Source organism: Myotis lucifugus, unplaced genomic scaffold (assembly GCF_000147115.1).
Source record: "Myotis lucifugus unplaced genomic scaffold, Myoluc2.0 scaffold_186, whole genome shotgun sequence".
Lineage (NCBI taxonomy): Eukaryota > Metazoa > Chordata > Mammalia > Chiroptera > Vespertilionidae > Myotis > Myotis lucifugus.
In genome coordinates this window covers 1,625,223-1,645,612 of record NW_005871234.1, presented here as the reverse complement: position 1 = coordinate 1,645,612, position 20,390 = coordinate 1,625,223, and the positions used below count along the sequence as shown (strand labels likewise).

At 39.4% G+C, this 20,390-nt stretch overlaps 1 protein-coding gene across 1 annotated transcript in view; it reads right to left on the bottom strand.

Annotated features, from left to right (window-relative positions):
• ALMS1 (ALMS1, centrosome and basal body associated protein) overlaps positions 1 to 20,390 on the bottom strand; it is a 133,650-nt gene that overhangs the window by 100,660 nt on the left and 12,600 nt on the right. The window contains 7 exon segments of the mRNA XM_023760631.1: positions 5,973 to 6,114; positions 9,363 to 9,497; positions 9,604 to 9,722; positions 9,978 to 10,100; positions 11,362 to 11,729; positions 12,850 to 12,967; positions 18,482 to 18,677. Coding sequence (XP_023616399.1) covers positions 5,973 to 6,114; positions 9,363 to 9,497; positions 9,604 to 9,722; positions 9,978 to 10,100; positions 11,362 to 11,729; positions 12,850 to 12,967; positions 18,482 to 18,677 — 1,201 coding nt within the window.

Sequence of the window (20,390 nt, the reverse complement as noted above, 5' to 3'; positions counted from 1 at the left end):
TTCTCTCTCTGTCTCTCCCCTCCCTCCCACTCTCTCTAAAAATCAATGGAAAAATATTCTTGGGGGAGGATTAACAAGTGATGAAAAGCAGAAACCTACATTTTACCTAGAAAGATTATTATTTAAAATTGAGGGAGAGCCCTAACTGGTTTGGCTCAGTGGATAGAGCATCGGCCTGCAGACTGAAAGGTCCCAGGTTCAATTCCGGTCAAGGGCATGCATGTACCTTGGTTGCAGGCAAATCCCCAGTAGGAGGTGTGCAGGAGGCAGCTGATCGATGTTTCTCTCTCATCGATGTTTCTAACTCTCTATCCCTCTCCCTTCCTCTCTGTAAAAAATCAATAAAATATATTTATTTTAAAAAATAAAATAAATAAATAAAATAAAATAAAATTGAGGGAGAAATAAAGAACTTCCAGACAAGAAAAAAGTAAAGGAGTGCATCACCACCAAACCAGTATTACAAGAAATGTTAAAGAGTCTTCCGTAAGAACAAAAATAACCAGAGAAACATAGTTATAAAGAATAAAATGACAATAAATACAAACCTACCAATAATCACTTTAATTGTTAATGGCTTAAATGCTCCAATTAAAAGACATAGGTTAGCTAAATGGATAAGAAAACACAACCGATATATATACTAATACTAGAGGCCTGTTGCAGGAAGATTCCTGCAAGAATAGGGCTTCCTGTGGCCAGAGCAAAGCAGAGAAGGGAGCGAAACCCGCCGAGGTGTGCTTCGCTCCCGCCTCCACCACCCCTCTTGCTTCCCTCCCACCTCCGCCACTCGCTTGATTCTCTGCAGTTTCCCTCCCTTCTGCAGTGCTTGGCTTCCTTCTACATTGTCTTCGCTCCGTGCCTGTGTATGCAAATTAACCGCCATCTTTGCTGGGTTAATTTGCATACTCATCTGATTGGCTGGTGGGCATAGCAGAGTGACACCAATTTGCATGTTTCTCTTTTATTAGTGTAGATATACTGTCTACAAGAGACCCACCTCAGAATGAAAGATACACACAGACTAAAAGTAAAGAAATGGAGCCCTAGCTGGTTTGGCTCAGTGGATAGAGTGTTGGCCTGCAGACGGAAGGGTACCAGGTTCGATCCTGGTCAAGGGCAAATGCCCAGGTTACGTGCTTGATCCTCAGTAGGGGCCAGGCAGGAGGCAGCTAATCAATAATTCTCATCACCGATATTCCTATCTCTCTCTCTTCCTCTCCCTTCCTCTCTGAAATAAGTATAAATATATTCAAAATAAAAAATAAAAATAATAAGAGTAAAGAAAAGATATTTCATGCAAATGGAAATGAAAAAAACAGCTTGCGTAGCAATACTTATATCAGACAAAATAGACTTGAAAACAAAACAGAACACTAGGCCCTAATCGGTTTTGGCTCAGTGGATAGAGCATCAGCCCATGGACTGAAGGGTCCAAGGTTCGATTCCAGTCAAGGGCACTTACCACAGTTGCAGCCTCAATCCCCCGGCCCTGGTCGGGGCATGTGTTGAAGGCAACCAATCATGTATCTCTCACATCAGTGTTTCTCTCTGTCTCTCTCCCTACCTTCCATCTCTCTCTAAAAATCAATGGAAAAATATCCTCAGGTGAGGATTAACAAACAAACAAACAAACAAAGAAACATTACATAACTAGAAGCCTGGTGCATGAAATTTGGGGACGGGGCGGGGGTCCCCCCTCAGCCCAGCCTGTGCACTCTCACAATCCAAAACCCCTCAGGGGATGTCCAACTGCCTGTTTAGGCCCAATCCGGAAGTCGGTCATCCCTCTTGCAAACCGGCAATGCTGGCTCCTAACCGCTCACTTGCCTGCCTGCCTGATCTCCCCTAACCACTTTGCCTGCCTGACTGATCGCCCCTAACCACTCTGCCTGCCTGACTGCCTGATTGCCTCTCCTAACTACTCTGCCTGCCTGCATGATCACCCCTAACCACTTGCCTGCCTGCCTGATCGGCCCTAACCACCCTGCCTGCCTGTCCAATCATCCCGAACCATTCTGCCTGCCTGCCAGATTGCCCCTAACCGCTCACTTGCCTGCCTGCCTGATCACCCCTAATTGCTCTTCCTGCCTGCTTGCCTGATTGCCCCTAACTACCTGCTTGTCTGTCTGCTCAGTGCACGTCATAGCGATCGGTCGTTCCGCTGTTCAGTCAATTTGCATATTACCCTTTTATTATATAGGATGATAAAGGGAACTATCCAAAAAGAGGCTATAACACTTATAAACATTTATGCATTCAACATAGGAGCACCTAAATACTAGTACATAAAACAAATCTTGCTGGACATGAAGAAAAAGATTGACAGTGATCTACATATATAAAAGCCTAAGCAACCAAATGACCGGTTATTATGATCACCAGGGGGCAGACGCTCAATGCAGGAGCTGCCCCCCGGTGGTCAGTGTGTTCCCACAGTGGAAGCATTGCTCAGCTGACTGTGGCAGGCCAGATGCAGGGCTCATGACTGGTGAGCACTGCTGTGGCAGCGCGAGTCTCTCCCAATTGGGACTAACTGGGCACATGCCCGTGGCAAGTGCAGCGGGGTGGGGATGAGCGGGAGTGGCAGGCAGGAGCAACAGGCGGCGTTGGACTCCCAGTTTCAGCCCAATCCCCACAGGCCATGCCAAGGGACCCCACCAGTGCACGAATCTGTGCTCCAGGCCTCTAGTACAATCATAGTAGGGAATTTTAAGACGTTCGAAATCAGTGGATAGATCTTCCAGACAGAAAATCAACAAGGAAACACAATGGTCTTAAATGACACACTAAATAAAATGGATTTAATTGATATCTTCAGCGCATATCACCCCAAGCAGCAGAATGTACATTCTTTGCAAGTGCACATGGAACACATGTTAGGAAACAAAATAAGTCTCAATAAATTTAAAAAGATTAAAATCATATCAAGCATCTTCTAGGACTATAATGGTATGAAACAAGAAACCAATCACAAGAAAACTGAAAAACACACAAAGACATGTAGGCTAAATAACATGTTACTAAATAATGAATGAGTTGACAATGAGATCAAGGAAGAAATCAAGATACCTTGAAACAAATGAAAATGATAATATAACAACCCAAAATCTATGGGACATAGCAAAAGCAGTCCTAAGAGGAAAATTTATAGCATTACAGGCCAAACTCAAGAAATAAGAAAAATCAGCCCTGCTGGGTAGCTCAGTTGGTTAGAACATCATGCCAATATGCCAAAATTGTGGGTTTGATCTCTAGTCAGGGCACATACAAGAAGCAACAAATGATGCATAAATAAGTCAGACTACAAATCAGTGTTTCTCTCTGGCTCTCTTTCCCTCTTACCCACTCTAAAAGTCAGGTGAGGATTAAGAAAAATAAATAGCACACAAATAAGTAAATAAATAATACTGGAATATCACCAAAGAACCTAAAATATCACATTAGAAAATATTCATTCAACTCAATAAAAAGCATTAAAGAAGGAAAAGAACAAAAAAGACATGAGACATATGGGAAACAAAAAGTAAACCAGCCCTGACCGGTTTGGCTCAGTGGATAGAGCGTCAGCCTGCGGACTCAAGGGTCCCACGTTCGATTCCGGTCAAGGGCATGTACCTTGGTTGGGGGCACATCCCCAGTGGGGGGTGTGCAGGAGGCAGCTGGTCGATGTTTCTCTCTCATCGATGTTTCTAACTCTCTATCTCTCTCCCTTCCTCTCTGTAAAAAATCAATAAAATATATTTTAAAAAAATAAAAATAAAAATACAGCTAGGTTGAAAGTAAAAGGATAAAAAAAGATGTCATACAGACAGCAACCATAAGAGCTAGAGCAAGTATACTGATAAAAGACAAAATAAAGCTTTAGGACAAAATATGTTACTAGAATTAAAGGTCAATTTATAACCACACAAAGAAAGTTAATTCATCAAGGTATATGACATTATAAATTATAAAATATAAGCATAAATGAATTTAATATCATATCTCAAAATGTTTGAAGCAAATCTAACAGAAAAGAAGGGAGAAACAAATATTTGGAGACTTCAATACCTTACTTTCAGAAATGGAGAAAACAACTAGGCAAAGGATCAACAAGGATACAGAAGACTGGAACACTATAAATCGACTAGAGCTAGCAGATACGTATGTATAGAACACACCACCTAACAACAGCAGAATGCACATTCTTCTCAAGTGCAAACTGTACATTCTACAGAATAAACTATATGTTAAGACATAAAACAAGTCTCAATAAAATTTAAAACCTGAAATCATACAAAGTATATATTCTCCAAAAAATGGAATGACATCTCAATAACAAAAGGAAATTCGTAAGTATGTGAAATTAAACAACACACCTCCAGATAACCAGTGTCAACAACAAAGAAATATTACAATGAAAATTAGGCAATATTTAGGTGAATTAAAACAAAAGCATGACAAACCAAAACTTAAGGCATGCAGCTAAAGCAGTGTTTAGAAATTTATCTATGTAAACACCTGAATTAGCAAGATCTCAGATCAATAACTTAACCTGTCACCTTAAGAAACAGTAAAAAGCTCAAACCAAAACTGAAGCAAGTGAAAGCATGAAAATAATAAAGCCTAAAATGGTAGTAAATGAAATAGAGATTTAAAAGGTAGAAGGAAAAATTAGGAAAAGTAGAGAAACCAATTTCTTTGAAAAGTTCAACAAAAAATTGACAAAATTAAGCTAGACTTACGAAAAAAGATAACTCTCCAATTACTAAAATCAGTAACAGAAGGACATTACTACCAACCTCACAATTAATTCCTTCCCATTATTTTCTATCTTTCTCAAATAAACAAAAAACATACACATAAAACCTCCTTTCTTGAGGTTTAGGCCACACATAGCTTTAATACCATCTTCCATCTATCATGTTCTTACAACTCCCAGTTGCTCCCATTCACTTTTTGAAGACTTCATGTCTGGTGCACAGGTTTTCCTAAACCCAAAACCCCACAAAAATCAGAAAATATTTAAACATAGTTAATCCAAAAAGCTAGCCTCAAAATCTCAATTTACTTTATCCCAGTGGTCTTTTATTCAACTTCTAACCAATCCCCTCAGGGCCAAGCAATGGATCTTATCACCCTTCAAAATGATACACATTTAAATGTACTAACTCACTCTGACCAAAATTACCCATTCTACCAGCTCTCTCAGTAACTCATACCCACCTCATGTATTCAACTTCGTAAATAAACCTGTTCCTTCATTTTCTTCCAGACTAACAATTCTCCTGACTTCTTTTCTTTCTCAATGCAGGCTGAAACAAATAGCTGATAAACTCTTCCCTCCCTTATTCCCTTCCACTGCTATCCTTCCACCACACACAAATCCCTCTACGAAGGATCAATCCTGTAATTAACCTTCTCCATTCCTGAGTTTCAGTAGAGAAAAATGAGAGATGCTATACAGGCTGACATTATAAAATCATTTCTGACCTCAACTGACGTCTCAGAAATACCTGCAAATCCTTTAGCTTATCTTTAGTCAGTTCCATCTCCTATTCACTTCAACATAAATTCTGAGCCTTCACCCAAGTCACTCTCCTAAGTCCCTAAAACTTCTCCTGTCCCCACCACCCATAGCAGATAAGATTACCTTGCTTTCTGCCTTAGAACTGAGCTCTCAATTTCCTCTCTACAAATTTACTGTCCTCTCGTGCTCAATTAATTTTTTTCCCTTCAAATCACAGAAAGGAATATGGAAACCAACTGACACTAGTTCAGACTTGTCCATGTAATTCAGTTCTAAACACTGTCATGAAGAAAGCAATTAAATCAAAAGGTTCATCTAATGAAAGAGACCTGTGCATTTATAAATACACTTAATCCAAAGTTAATAGTACCGCAGGAGTTCAAATATAAAAAAATAGCCATAGCAAGGTATTTTTAACAAGCTAGTCATAAGGACATTTCATATCACCTTTTCCACATACCTGGTAAATGTTTGAGGGTCTTTGGCATAATCTCAGGAGATACCCTCAACATCCTGAGATCTGAAGAGTGATACTCCAACTCTCTGGTTGGTTCATGAGGAACAAATGGAGGCAATACAGATGAAAAAGACCGACTAATGTCCTATGAAGAGAGATTTTTAAAAAAAGAAAGATTAATTTTAGACATCATCTGTTAAAATACAGACTTCACTTTATGAAAATAAATACTAAGCAGTTATACCAGTTCCTTAAGATTCTATTTCCAATCCTCCTGAATACATATGTAGGTCATATCTTGTTTGGTCAATTCCAAAAAGGCTCTGTAAATTATTCTGAGGTTCTGGAAGACTACCTGTATAAAAGACCTAGAAGTGTTTTTCTCCTTATGATAAGTATGATCATTGCAGAATCTGAACTATGGCACAAGGATTTTTTTAAAAGGGAGAAGTGTGTTGTGGAAAGGAAAAAAGAAAAGGAAGTACGGGAAAACAAAGATTTTTAAGAAATCCACAAATATTTAGAATAATAAAAGCATGGGAAAACTGTATCTATGATCAGTTCCTAAAAAATAAAAGTCCTGCCCTAGCCAGTGTGGCTCAGTGGATAGAGCGTCAACCCACAGACTCAAGGGTCCTGGGTTCGATTCTGGTCAAGGGCACATACCTCAGTTGCAGGCTCAATCCCAGACCCTGGTCAGGGCGTGCGAAAGGCAACCACTCAATATATCTCTCTCACATCAATGTTTCTCTCTCTGTCTTTCCCTCTCCCTTCCACTCTCTAAAAATCAATGGAAAAATATCCTCGGTTGAGGCTTAACCAAAAAAAGAAAAAAAAGTCCTCAAATTTCTTGAAACAAAAGTTGTGGGAAATTTAAACTGATAGTGAAGTAAAGGTTAAATGCTGGCAACCGCTGTATTAGAGGACATAAATGGGCACTTTTACCACTATTTTTCAACTGAAATATTTTTTTTAATTAAATCTTTATTGTTCAGATTATTACAGTTGTTCCTTTTTTGCCCCCCCCCATAGCTCCCCTCCACCCGGTTCCCACCCCACCCTCTGCCCTTACTGCCCCCGCCCCCCCCGCACTGTCCTCATCCATAGGTGTATGATTTTTGTCCAGTCTCTTCCCGCACCAACACCCCTTCCCCCGAGAATTGTCAGTCCACTCCCTTTCTATGCCCCTGATTCTATTATATTCACCAGTTTATTCTGTTCATCAAATTATTTATTCACTTGACTTTTAGATTCACTTGATAGATGTGTATTTGTTGTTCATAATTTGTATCTTTACCTTTTTCTTCTTCTTCCTCTTCTTAAAGGATACCTTTCAGCATTTCATATAATACTGGTTTGGTGGTGATGAACTCCTTTAGCTTTTTCTTATCTGTGAAGCTCTTTTCTGACCTTCAATTCTGAATGATAGCTTTGCTGGATAAAGTACTCTTGGTTGTAGGTTCTTGCTATTCATCACTTTGAATATTTCTTGCCACTCCCTTCTGGCCTGCATAGTTTCTGTTGAGAAATCAGCTGACAGTCGTATGGGTATTCCCTTGTAGGTAACTGACTTTTTTTCTCTTGCTGCTTTTAAGATTCTCTGTCTTTTGCTCTTGGCATTTTAATTATGATATGTCTTGGTGTGGTCCCCTTTGGATTCCTTTTGTTTGGGGTTCTCTGCGCTTCCTGGACTTGTAAGTCTATTTCTTTCATCAGGTAGGGGAAGTTTTCTGTCATTATTTCTTCAAATAGGTTTTCAATATCTTGCTCTCTCTCTTCTTCTGGCACCCCTATAATTCGGATGCTGGTACGCTTGAAGTTGTCCCAGAGGCTCCTTACATTTTCTTCATATTTTTGGATTTTCTTTCTTTTTGTTTTTCTGGTTGGGTGTTTTTTGCTTCTTCATATTTCAAATCTTTGACTTGATTCTTGTGATCCTCTGGTCTGCTGTTGGGAGTCTGTATAATATTCTTTATTTCAATCAGTGTATGCTTAATTTCTAGTTGGTCCTTTTTCATATACTCAAGGGTCTCACTAGACTTATTGAGGGTCTTACTAAATTTATCGGCAGTCTCACAGATTTATTTAATCTCACTAAATTTATCGGCGGTTTCTAGAAAATTCTTGAAAAACCTTATAACCGTGGTTTTGAGCTCTATATCCAGTCGTTTGCTTTCCTCCATTTTTTTCATTTATGACCTGTTTCTTTGTCTCCGCATTTTTTGTGCTTCCCTGTGTTGGTAGAGTGGCTTTGTGTGCTAGGTGTCCTATAGGGCCCAGTGGCTCAGCCTCCCCAATTACCTGAGGTGGACACTCTTGGTGCACCCCTTTGTGGGCTGTGTGCACAGTCTTGTTGTAGTTAAGCCTTGATTGTAGTTGGTATCACTGGGAGGAATTGACCTCCAGGCCAACTGGCTGTGAGAATCAGCTGTGTCTATGGTGGGAGAACTTCTGTGCTGAAGACACCCTTCTGGGGCAAGACTTGCTTCAGTGGGGCTTTGGTGCTCACTGAGTCTGCCCCCTGAGTGTGTCCCTTATGGATCTGAGGAGTTGTAATTGGATGGTCCCACTCTGACCACTGGGTAGACTGGCTCTTGGATCTAAGGAGGTGCTAATTTAGCCTCTGCCTGAGGCTACCCAGCAGGAACTACAGAGATATCTGCAGATTCCTCTTCTTTGTTTGGAAGTGCCCAGATGAGGCCCAGCTGTGAAGCAATGCAAGCTGCTATGGGGCCTGGGACTTTTTTTTGGATGTTCTGGGTCTCTCTGACCCAGCTGCAGTTTGTTAGGTAATTTTAGATTGCAAAGGGCCAGGTCATTCATATGCAAAAGCCTCTGGGTGGGGTGGGTTCTCAGAGAATCAACAGGGTGGAGCAAACAGCTATGGCTGATCCTCAGCCCTGCCCTAAGATGTCCCGGTTCTCACTGTTCAGCGGTAATCGCTGCAAGCACCTCTTAGAGAAAGCCACCCTCAAGTTCTGCCCGCTGCCAGACAGTCCAGTTTCTCCCCATATGAGTCTGGGTCCCCAGAGACGCGCCTGGCACTGGCGTTCAGAGTAGTCGGGAGCCTGTGTCTCCCTCCCGACTGAAAAAGACAGCCGTGTCCTTAGTTGCCAGCCCTTTCTGCGTGCGCCTCCGTACCTCTGCACTTTACTTCCGCACCTCCTCTGAGTCTCAGTGTGCTTTTCTCTTTCCTTCTAGTTGTAGAATTTCCACTTGGCCAGCCTTCCTGTGGTTCTGGATGATGTCCGTTTTGTCTTTTAGTTGTATTTTTGAAGTGGTTGTGCAAGGCAGCAATTTCAGGTGTTTACCTATGCTGCCATCTTGGTTTCTCTCCTCAACTGAAATATTTCTTTCCCTTCCCCATAAGAAATGTCAAATAGAAAAACTTACAGGCTCTTCCTCCGATGGTAGTTGTAAAGCAGATTGCCAAGGCAGGGAGACATCACAAATTTCTAGATCATCAAGCATATTTTCTAAATCTGCTAGCTCAATGCACTTCCCAGTCAAGTCACCTTGGTCACATATCTGGGAAATAGTAACAAGTAAAATAAAAACAAGTAACAATGCCATTTCCTGAAACAAGACTGGAAAAGACCATGTTTTCCCCAACTATCATTTTATTGTGTCTCACCTCTCTTTGTAGTTCAGTAGATCTTTCACTGCATACAACAGCATTTTCATCTAGGCTACAGCATTCAATATCATCACCCAGAGAATAGATGTCAGATTCAGCCTTCCTCTGCAGGCCCTCTACAAAACAGGAGTCATTTTGCATAATTGTATGTATTGTAAAACTGAATTTGGCACCCATAGGCCAAGGAATTTCACCTAGGCCTATGTCCGCTTTCAGCAATGTTTCCTGACCAACTATAGTTAATGATGCAGCACTGATCATTGGTAAAGTACCTTATTACTTTGCATCATATGTCATCAAGTTTGCTGAAAAGCTGCTTCCTATATCTGCAGATGGACCTTCAATGACATGACTAGAATTTACATTCTTACCCAAAATATCGTTTGAGGAATCTGCAACTTCTTCAAAGGTTTGCTGCTTTAAATCTTGCGAAAACAAAGAATCTGAAGTAGATACTTCCAATGGGTAAATAATGTTTGAAGATCCTGCCTTCTCTGCAAGGTCAAGAGCAGAAAAATACTTAATCTTCCCAATGGGAAGAAATGGTTCATTGTCTACATCACACTGAAATAAGGCTGACTGTGTTTTGCAAAGACCAACAAGCTAACTGAGATTTTTCACTTAAAGACACATATGACTTAATCTCTGGAATAAAAGAAAGTGGCTTAATTAACATTTCCTGAGGAGTACTGGGGAATGATTTTATATTAGGAAACCAGTATAGGGAGCTAACATCATCATCACTTTTATGCAACAACGGCTTTGAAGCTTCTGGTTCAAACATGCTGGGAGTAGGATGATAGCATGAATGACTAAGTTTATCAACGAAACAATTTTCATCTTTGTAATTTAATCGGAAAATATCTGAATGGTTTGGTTCACCTTCTTGGCTATCATTTGTCACAGATTTATTGATGTCAGTTTGGATTTCATTTACTGTACTCTCTTCCTTGGAAATCTCAATAGAGGCAATAACTGCCTCAAAGGCTACCTTTGCAGTAGCATCAACATTTCTACCTCCAAAAGCAGCACTTGCCTTTTGGTTTCTTTCCTCTTGAAAATACAGTTGTTCTGATATCTCATTCAAGCTGGATGTAATAGTCTGAAGAGGACCACCAAAAGTCTCTACATAGAGATATCATGTCCCCAAGAGAGAGTATGTGTTTCTGAAACTTTTAAGGAATTATCAGGAACTATAACATTCTCAATATATTCTACTTCTGGAGATCTGGGACACACCTCTGAAAATAATAAAGTACTGCTATTCTCCTTTAGTTCAAAACATTAAGATCATTCTTTTCCCAGACCTTCATTTCTTTCATAACACTCCAAAGAAACCATCTTTTGTTTCATCTCATTCTCAGCTGGAGCCCTTAAATACACATTCTCAAAATGACTACCAGACATCACTCTTTTCTAACAAGCAATGCAAGAAAGAATATGACATTTTATTATTAAAATGAGGAGCAATTTCAAGTAAAAAAGAAACATGATCCTTACTGACTAGACATGTTTCTGGATGGTGTGAAGCTCCCTGTTTGGTCCATGGCATAAATAAAAAGGGGGCATTAAAATTGTCACTCCCCTCAGGACTTTTATTTTTATCAATTGGATCAGATGAATCTGAGCAGGAATCATGGTCCTTACTGGTTAAATATTTTTCTGACTGCTGTAAAGCTTCCCGTTTCCAATAGTGCACATCTGAACAAGAAGCATCAAAACTGTCACTTTCTTTAGGAGTTACATATTTATCACCTGTATCAGATGAAGTTGAAAAAGAAAATTGATCTTTATCAGCTAAATTGGTTTCTGGCTTCTGTGTAACTTCTTGTATCTTCCATGACATATATGAACAAAGAGCACCATAACTATCAGAGTCTTTGGGCTTTTTCAGTTCATCAACTGTATAGGTTAAAACAGTCGCTTCTTTGGTTTCTTGCTCAGGATGTAAAAAAGAGCCCTGAGACTCAACATCTGTACTCCCTGTAAGTGTGTGCTGAGATACATTAAAGCGACTGTTAACTAAGTCTGAAGCTACTTCTGAGGTTGCCTGGAATAAAGCTTCACTAACTTCCGCCGGTCGCGAAAACCCTTCAATGTCTTCGGACTTACCAGGAATTCCCCTGAAAATATACAATTAAAAAAAAAGGTTACATATTTAAAACACTTATTTTTTTAAATACCAACATGAAAAAATACAAAATTGTTATGTCACTGATATCAAGGTTATTTCCACAATGTGTTGAAAAACAAAGTTATAATTTCAAATTTTTTTAAGATGACTAATGACTAAACAAGGCAAATTTTTATATAAACAGAAAAGTGCACTACCATCTGTGACCCTGATATTTTCTCAGACTTCTCTAAAACAATATTGTCAAATATATGAGTAATTTCATATTGGCAAAAAAATATTTTTTAAATGAACATTTAAAATTCATTTAACCTGCATTAGCTCTTTTACTAGTCATTTATTATGCTCTTGAAAACCACTTAAGAAGTTATCTACTCCCCCCACCCCCCCAACCCCCAAAAAATACAACAGTAATCTAATAATTGGCTGACTATTGTGTACAAAACACTTTTCATAAAAGTAATTTAAAAGTAATATATAGCAGAAGGGCACATCAGTAAACACCTAGTTTTTATTTTAAGGTGCTTTTTTTTTTAAGTTCTAAACAAGGAAAACTTATATTTTTGGATAATTCCAAATGTTTGAGAATTCCAAACTTGTCTCCCATCATGACTATTCTTAAAGGATATTAATTTGGAATAATTATTAATTTGGACATGTTTGTTAGAAAAAATCTTATTACTTCATATTCACAGCTATAAGGTAAGGAAAGATAACAAGGCTCATTCAATATCAGCTGACCAAAATGAGAGTGCCAAACAAGTTAGTGACCATGAAATAAATGCTTTTTACAAAATGGGATTGGGTGATGAAAAGCAAAAGGGGAGATTTATAAAAAGAAAAATCCAGTGTGCCTTCTAAATTAAAATATGCCTGAAAAGCTAGAATATATTAGAAATTATTTTTAAATACACTACAGTAAACTGGCTCATTTTTACACCTACATGTTATTATGCCAAACTGATATGCATCATGTCTGAGCTGAAACTATCTAACCCCTACCCCAAAGTCTCAACTTAGGCTGAAGTCATTAATATTAGTAACAACTAAGAACAAGAAAAGCAAGAGTAGAATGGTTACATGAAAATAAAAATAAAAAATCATCCTACCTCAGAGGTGCAAAATCTAGTCCACTCTGGTGAAATATGGAATCAGGCCCAATCTCTTGGTCTTGTGTCAAACATGTCAGCAAAGGCAAATCAGGAGAAGCAAAGTTGTCTTGTATGACTGCAAAGTTTCAAATATAAATATGTTGGAAATACTAAAAATAACTGCTTAGCAATCACATAATACTTTAAAGAACCTAAATATGCTGCCATCTGAAAATTTCTACAAACTTTACTATAACAACATAACAGCAGCAGCAACTACCTGACAAGGTCCACGCACTAAACATATAGTATTTCACTTAACCCTCATGACAACCTTGAAGGATGGGTATCATTATATCCATCTTATAGGTAAGGAAACATGATTACATAACTTAAGAAATATTAAGTAATTTGTCCACATTTAAAAAGCCTAAGTGGCAGAGTGAGATCTGAGCCTAAGCACTAACTTTTTTACAAGTGCTCTTAACCATTATGAGTGCTTCTTTCCATTGTATATCAAAGTGTTTTCCATGGGCTCCTGGGCATCCCTAAGACAATCTCAGGAGGTGCCAAGGGTCAAAATTATATTCAAAATAATATTAAGGCCCTAGTAGATGACGCACCAGTTGGTTGGTGCGTCATCCCATGCACCAAAAGGTTGTGGGTTCGATTCCAAGGCAGGGCACAGTAAACTGGCTCATTTTTACACCTACGTGTTATTATGCCAAACTGATATGCATCATGTCTTAACTTAGGGACATGTTACCTTCAGAGTGTGAGCTGAAACTATCTAACCCCTACCCCAAAGTCTCAACTTAGGCTGAAGTCATTAATATTAGTAACAACTAAGAACAAGAAAAGCAAGAGTAGAATGGTTACATGAAAATAAAAATAAAAAATCATCCTAGGTTTCGGGTTCAATCCCTGGTCGGGGTGCATACGGGAGGCAACTGACTAAATCCACATTAAACAAAAGGTCTTTAGAATCTTCAGTAACTTTAAAGTGTGTAAAATAGTCCTGTGACCAAAAAGTTTGAGAATTACTGATTTAAGGGGGGAAAAAACTGTTGTGAATTCCTGAATGCCAACCTAAGTAATTATTAGAATGCCCTTGAATGTATACTAAATATAAAGTCAGTATTCTCTTATAGTATTTACACAACTACAAAACCAAAAATTAAGCATTAATAGAAACAAATCTGTACAACCAACAGGATCTGTACAGCATACTATTTAATATTAATTTAACTGGATGGGTGATATTTTGCTAAAACTAAATGGTTCTGTCAATATGCATATAATTCTGTTGCTATAGTTTACTTAATTTCAGAATGCCTATAATACTGTACACCTTCCCTATCATAACCACCACACTCTTGTTTTAATCTTTAGTCTGTCTGCTTTCCACCTAGATTGAAAACTCCATGTCTGTAGTATTCACAGCGGTATCTTCAGTGCCTAGCAAAATACCTGCTATACTTAGTAGGCATTCAAAATAGAATTATTACTTATTTACTGAATGATTTAATTAAAAATGAGAAACCTTTACCACCAAGGACTAACTGGCATGATTCCTCTTTGGCCTTTGCTTAGAGACTCAGTCTTAATCCTTCATAATCTAATTTCATAACCTTCATAAGTCCTCCAACCCTCTAAGAATCCTAAGGTCTTTTAACAAAGACCCCACATTTCCTGACATTTGGACACTGTAATAGCTTGGACCACTCTTTTTTGAGATATCTGTCTTGGCACTGGTTTTCAATATGACATTTGCCATTGGTGAGACTAATATACTCCACAATGACTACAGTATTCATGCATAACAAAACAGCAATTATAAAATTTCCTCGGCCATCAGATCCAGGGATCTGCTCTAATAATTTAAAATGTAAATGAGAAGCTAGAGCTATACAACTTAATGTTAGCAAAAGTTTTAGAAGCCAGACACACAATTTCCTACCCAAAGCTGAAATTATTTTACTAAAGAATTTTGCTTGACATTTTGCCATGACATAAGCTCACTTCTTTAAAAAGAACATTTTGTTATTAATATTTTTTAGAGAGAAACGGAGAGGGAGGGAGGGAGGGGGGAAGGGAGAGAGAGAGGAGCGGAGAGAGAGAGGGGGAGAGAGGGCAAGAGAGGGTTCCATGTGAGAACAAAACATTGATGGGCTGCCTCCCTAATGTCCCTTACCAGGGATTGAGCCCACAACATAGGCATTGTGCCCACAACTGGGAATGGAACCAGCAACCTTTCAGTGCAAGGGATGATGCCCAACCAACTGAGATACATGGACCAGGGCTAAGCTCATCTTTTTACTGTTATACTAGAGGCCCGGTGCATGAATTTGTGCACGGGTTGGGTCCCAATAGGGGCTGTCTTGCCCAGTCCGGGGGGAGGGACCACAGGAAGTTGGCCGGCCAGGGGAGGTAGGCTGTGGGAGCACACTAACCACCAGGGGGCAGCTCCTGCATTGAGTGTCGCCCCCTGGTGGTCAGTGTGTGTCATAGCTACCGGCCAGTCATCCAGTCATAACAGTTGCTTAGGCTTTTATATAGATAGACTAGAGGCCCTATGCATGAAAATTCGTGCAAGAGTAGGCCTTCCCCCAGCTGCCGGCACCAGCTTCCCTCCAGCACCCGGGATCCAGGCTTCCCATCTCCAGCCACCGGCAAGCACCCAAGACCCGGGCTGCTTCCCTCCTCTGGCCACCTGCAGGCAGGCACCCGGGACCCGGGCTGGCTTCCCTCCAGCCAGGCTTTGTCAGGAATGATGTTCAAAAGATGTCTGGTCTAATTAGCATATTACCCTTTTATTATTATAGATAGCCTTTCCATTATTAAATGACTGTAGTTCAGTGGTTCTCAACCTTCCTAATGCCGCGACCCTTTAATACAGTTCCTCATGTTGTGGTGACCCCCAACCATAAAATCATTTTCGTTGCTACTTCATAACTGTAATTTTGCTACTGTTATGAATCATAATGTAAATATCTGATATGCAGGATGTATTTTCATTGTTACAAATTGAACATAATTAAAGCATAGTAACTAATCACAAAAACAATATGTAATTATATATGTGTATTCCGATGGTCTTAGGTGACCCCTGTGAAAGGGTCGTTCGACCCCCAAAGGGGTCGTGACCCACAGGTTAAGAACCGCTGCTCTAGTTGAACGTTCTTTCTTATATAAATATCAAGTTTAAAACAATCCTATATATTCTCATTTTAACCTCCAGATTAGGATTAGAAAATCCTATATAACTAGAAGCCTGTTGCACGAAGAGATTCGAAGAGATTCGTGCAATAGGCCTTTCCTTCCCCTGACTGCCGGCACTGGTTTTCCTCCGGCACCCGGGACCCAGGCCTTCAGTCTTCGCTGCTCTGGCCCGGAGCCTTCAGTCTTCGCTCTGCCACTTCGCGCCTTCATATGCAAATTAATCGCCATCTTTGGTGGGTTAATTTGCATACTCTCCTGATTGACTGGTGAGTATAGCGGAGTGACAGTCAATTTACATATTCGTCTATCATTAGGTAAGATAAGAATATGCTAATTATCCGTTGTGCTGTAATGTAACGACCAATCTACAAGTGGTGGAGAGCTACAGGAGGGCAGGGCAGCGAGCTATGAGCAGCGGGAGGGCTACCAGCGGCGGCGGGCGGGTGGCCAGCTGAGGCAAGCAGCAGTGAGCTACTCACGCACGGATTCGTGCGCAGGGCTACTAGTAGTTTTATAAAAGGCCAGGTAGTAGATATCTTAGACTTTATTAGTCATATATGGTTTCTATTGCATATGCGTTTTTTGTTGTTTTTACAATCCTTTTAAAAATGCAAAAACCATTCTTAGTTCATAAAAAATAAGGCCTTGACCTGTGGTCTGTAATTTGCACGCTCCTGCTATACTCCATTAAAATACTCATACGTGATACTGTTAGTTTCCGTTTACTGGACTGTCTTCCCAAAAGAAGAGTTAGCTTTCATCTATATATTCCTAGCCTCAAAAACATACAATAGACACTTAGATATTTGTTAAATAAGTGAATGAAAATAAGCTGCTTCCACTTTAGCATGATAGCCTTTTGAAAACACGATCATAGCAAAGCTTCTTTCATCTACTGTCATAGCCATTTCTTCCCACAAAGAAACACTAATGTTACCAACATATTTCTTAAAATGTGAAACTAAAATTACAGTTGAGTTTGATGATCCACATCACAGAATTCATTGGCACTAATATTTTGATTTGGATAGCATTAGCTTATGTTTGAAAAGAACTTAAATTAACTCCTATTCATGCTCCTTTAAAAAACTCTTAACTTCACAGTTGAACCCATTTCTTTGACAAAAGCGAATTCTTAAAACTGTGGAGCTGTATTTTTTTTTTTTCAACTTTTAAAAACAAAATCTGAGGAAAGGAAGAGCAAAGAAATATTTGTCTGAATTATGATTTAGGCATGAAAAAAGTTTAAATTACCATATTTGTTTAGCATTTTTATATATCTGCAATAATCCAAAGTAGCAAAAGTACAATTTATTCTATCTCCTACTTTGATGATTTGAGAGGTAAAGTATTCCTTTTGTAAAGAGCTAATAAATTAGTTCCATATACAACAAAGCAGTAAGATCTACCTCAAACAAGTCATTTAACCTCTGTATCCAAATTTTTGGTTCTGGAAACTGAGAATAATAACATATGCCATAATCAATTCTAAGAATCTAATGAGGTAAACATGAACATTTGTTTTTTTGGGTTGTATTTTAAGGAGTATGGGTCTCCATTGCCAAGTAGTCAAAGGATAACACAGGCCCTAGCCAGTTTGGCTCATTGGATAGAGCGTCAGCCTGCAGACCAAAGGGTCCCAGGTTTGATTCCGGTCAAGGGTATGTACCTCAGTTGCAGGTTCCTCCCTGACCTGGGAGCTGGTTGGGGCTCGTGCAGGAAGCAACCAACTGATGTGTCTCTCTCACATCGATGTTTCTCTCTGTCTTTCCCTCTCTCTTCCATTCTCACTAAATATCAATCGAAAAATATCCTCAGGTGAGGATTGAAAATAAATAATAATAATAATAATAATAATAATAATAAAGGATAACATGATTTACCCCAAGAAAAAAATCCACAAATTCAGGACTGAGAAGGTGTACCTACTAGAGAGAAAGTTATCAACTTTCTGCCTTCTGTGAGCAATAGAGTATGATAAAATGAGGGGCAGCTGCACATTTAACATAACTGCACAAGCTGTGGAAACCAGAAATAAGCTAATATCTTTGAGTATATCTTTACAGAACTCCTTAACCCAAGAAAAGATTTAAATGGGCCAGAACCGGTTTGGCTCAGTGGATAGAGCGTCGGCCTGCGGACTGAAAGGTCCCAGGTTCGATTCCGGTCAAGGGCATGTACCTGGGTTGCGGGCACATCCCCAGTGGGAGATGTGCAGGAGGCAGCTGATCGATGTTTCTCTCTCATCGATGTTTCTAACTCTCTATCTCTCTCCCTTCCTCTCTGTAAAAAATCAATAAAATATATTTAAAAAAAAAAAAAAAAAAAAAAAAAAAAAAGATTTAAATGGACTTGCAGTCTGCCAAAAGTAAATATTTTATAAATGTGAAGTATTAATACTAGTTTGAAGGAAAAAAAGAGGCCTTACCTAGCAATGGAGAACAAAAGAGACCTCTGTTGTGTTTCTTTACTTGATTTTCTGATTGGGTCAATACACCCTCCTCCACAGAGAGGAAGTCTGCCGCATCTGTCTCTTCCTCTCTCACATTAAACCTGGTCTGAGATGTATCCGAGGTGTGGGAAGAGTCGATTTCTTGAGGAAGAAAATGCCAAGATTCTGTTCTCTAAAACAATAATTTTGAAGAAAAATGTTCTAAGTTATTAACTGAATTAACATACTTATTAACATTTCTAGTAAAATGTCCACTCACATAGCTTCCCATTTGATAACAATCTCATCAAAGTTTATAAAAAGTAAAGCTTTTCTTTCTATTTTTCCCAAAATTAGCTATATTTTAGACCTCTTTCCCATTACTACTTATCTCGTAATTTGAATCTGCCAGTGAATAAAGATATATTAAAAAAGGCATTCCCAATTCACGCCAATTTTTTTTATTTCCTTCCTATATGTTATCCTCCCACTTTCGTTCTCTATGAATCATTTCTCTCCCCATGCAAAGACACTTGCATAATTTCCTATTATAAAATACTACAGGCCCGAAATTCGTGGCTGGGGGCCGAGGGGGAGGGCCCTCAGCTCGGATTGCGAGAGGGCGCAGGCCAGGTCAAGGGACCCCACCAGTGCATGATCTGGGCTGGGGAGAGACACGGGAGATTGGCCAGCCGAGGAGGGACTGCAGGAGGGATCCAGGGTGTGTCCGGCCATCTTGAGTCTTGCTCAGTCCCAATCGGCCAGAACCCAGCAGCAAGCTAACCTACTGGTTGAGCATCTGCCCCCTGGTGGTCAATGCATGTCATAGCGAGCATTTGAATGGCCTTAGCATATCATTAGCATATTCTGCTTTGATTGGACGAAAGGCAAACCGGACACTTAGCATATTAGGCTTTTATTATATAGGATTTTTTTTAAAAATCTCTGTTCAGCGTTACTTTTATTTCTACATATTTTGTTGCTATGTCTCTATCACACAATGAGTCCTGTATAATACCTTTTCAATCAGTACCTTTCAAGCTCTAAATATTTTGACATCTGTGTGCAGGAAGGGCACATAAGCAGTTGGGTAAAACTGGACATATAAATTTGGGATTTTTAAGTATAAAGCCCTGGATTTAGATGAGAACCATAACATCCCAACACTTCAAGCAGAAGGAAAAAAACTCAAATGTGTACTGGGCAGGGAGGTAAACAGAATTCAGTAAATCTGCCTGGAACTAGAGAGTGATGGGAATTGTAGTCAACTATGCACTGCACACACACCTTAAGTGTTCTATTTCAAAAATTTTAAAACATTGTGCCAAAACAGTGTTTCTACAAACTACATTTGGGTCATATTCAGTTCCACAGCTTACAATCTTTGATTCTGGAGTTTAAAGGGGAAGATAAAGCAGCAAAGAAAGCTGAAAAAGAATAAATAGGCAGAGGAGTAGAAAGAAAACCAGGAGGAGCCAAGAAATTATTTTTAAGAACGTATGCAATGGTTAACAGTATCAAATGCTAGCTATTGCGTGCACCTAAGATGAAGACACAAAAGAGTTCATTCTATTCAGCTACATAAACGTTGTTGGTAACACTTGCTTTCACAGAGTTGAGATCAAAACACAAAGTATATCAAGTAGAAGAACAAGCTGATCCTAGCCAGTGATATAGAGCATATGAAGTTGACCCTTAAACAATACCGGAGGATTAGAGGCACCAACCCCTCTGTGCAGTCGAAAATCTGCTATGAATTCTGACTCCCCCAAAACTTAACTAACTTCAGTACCCACAGGGGATTAGGTCCAGGATCCCTGTGGATACCAAAATCCAGAGATGGTCAAGTCTCTATATAAAATGGCATAGGTCAACGCATACACTCAGCCCTCTGCATCGGAGATCT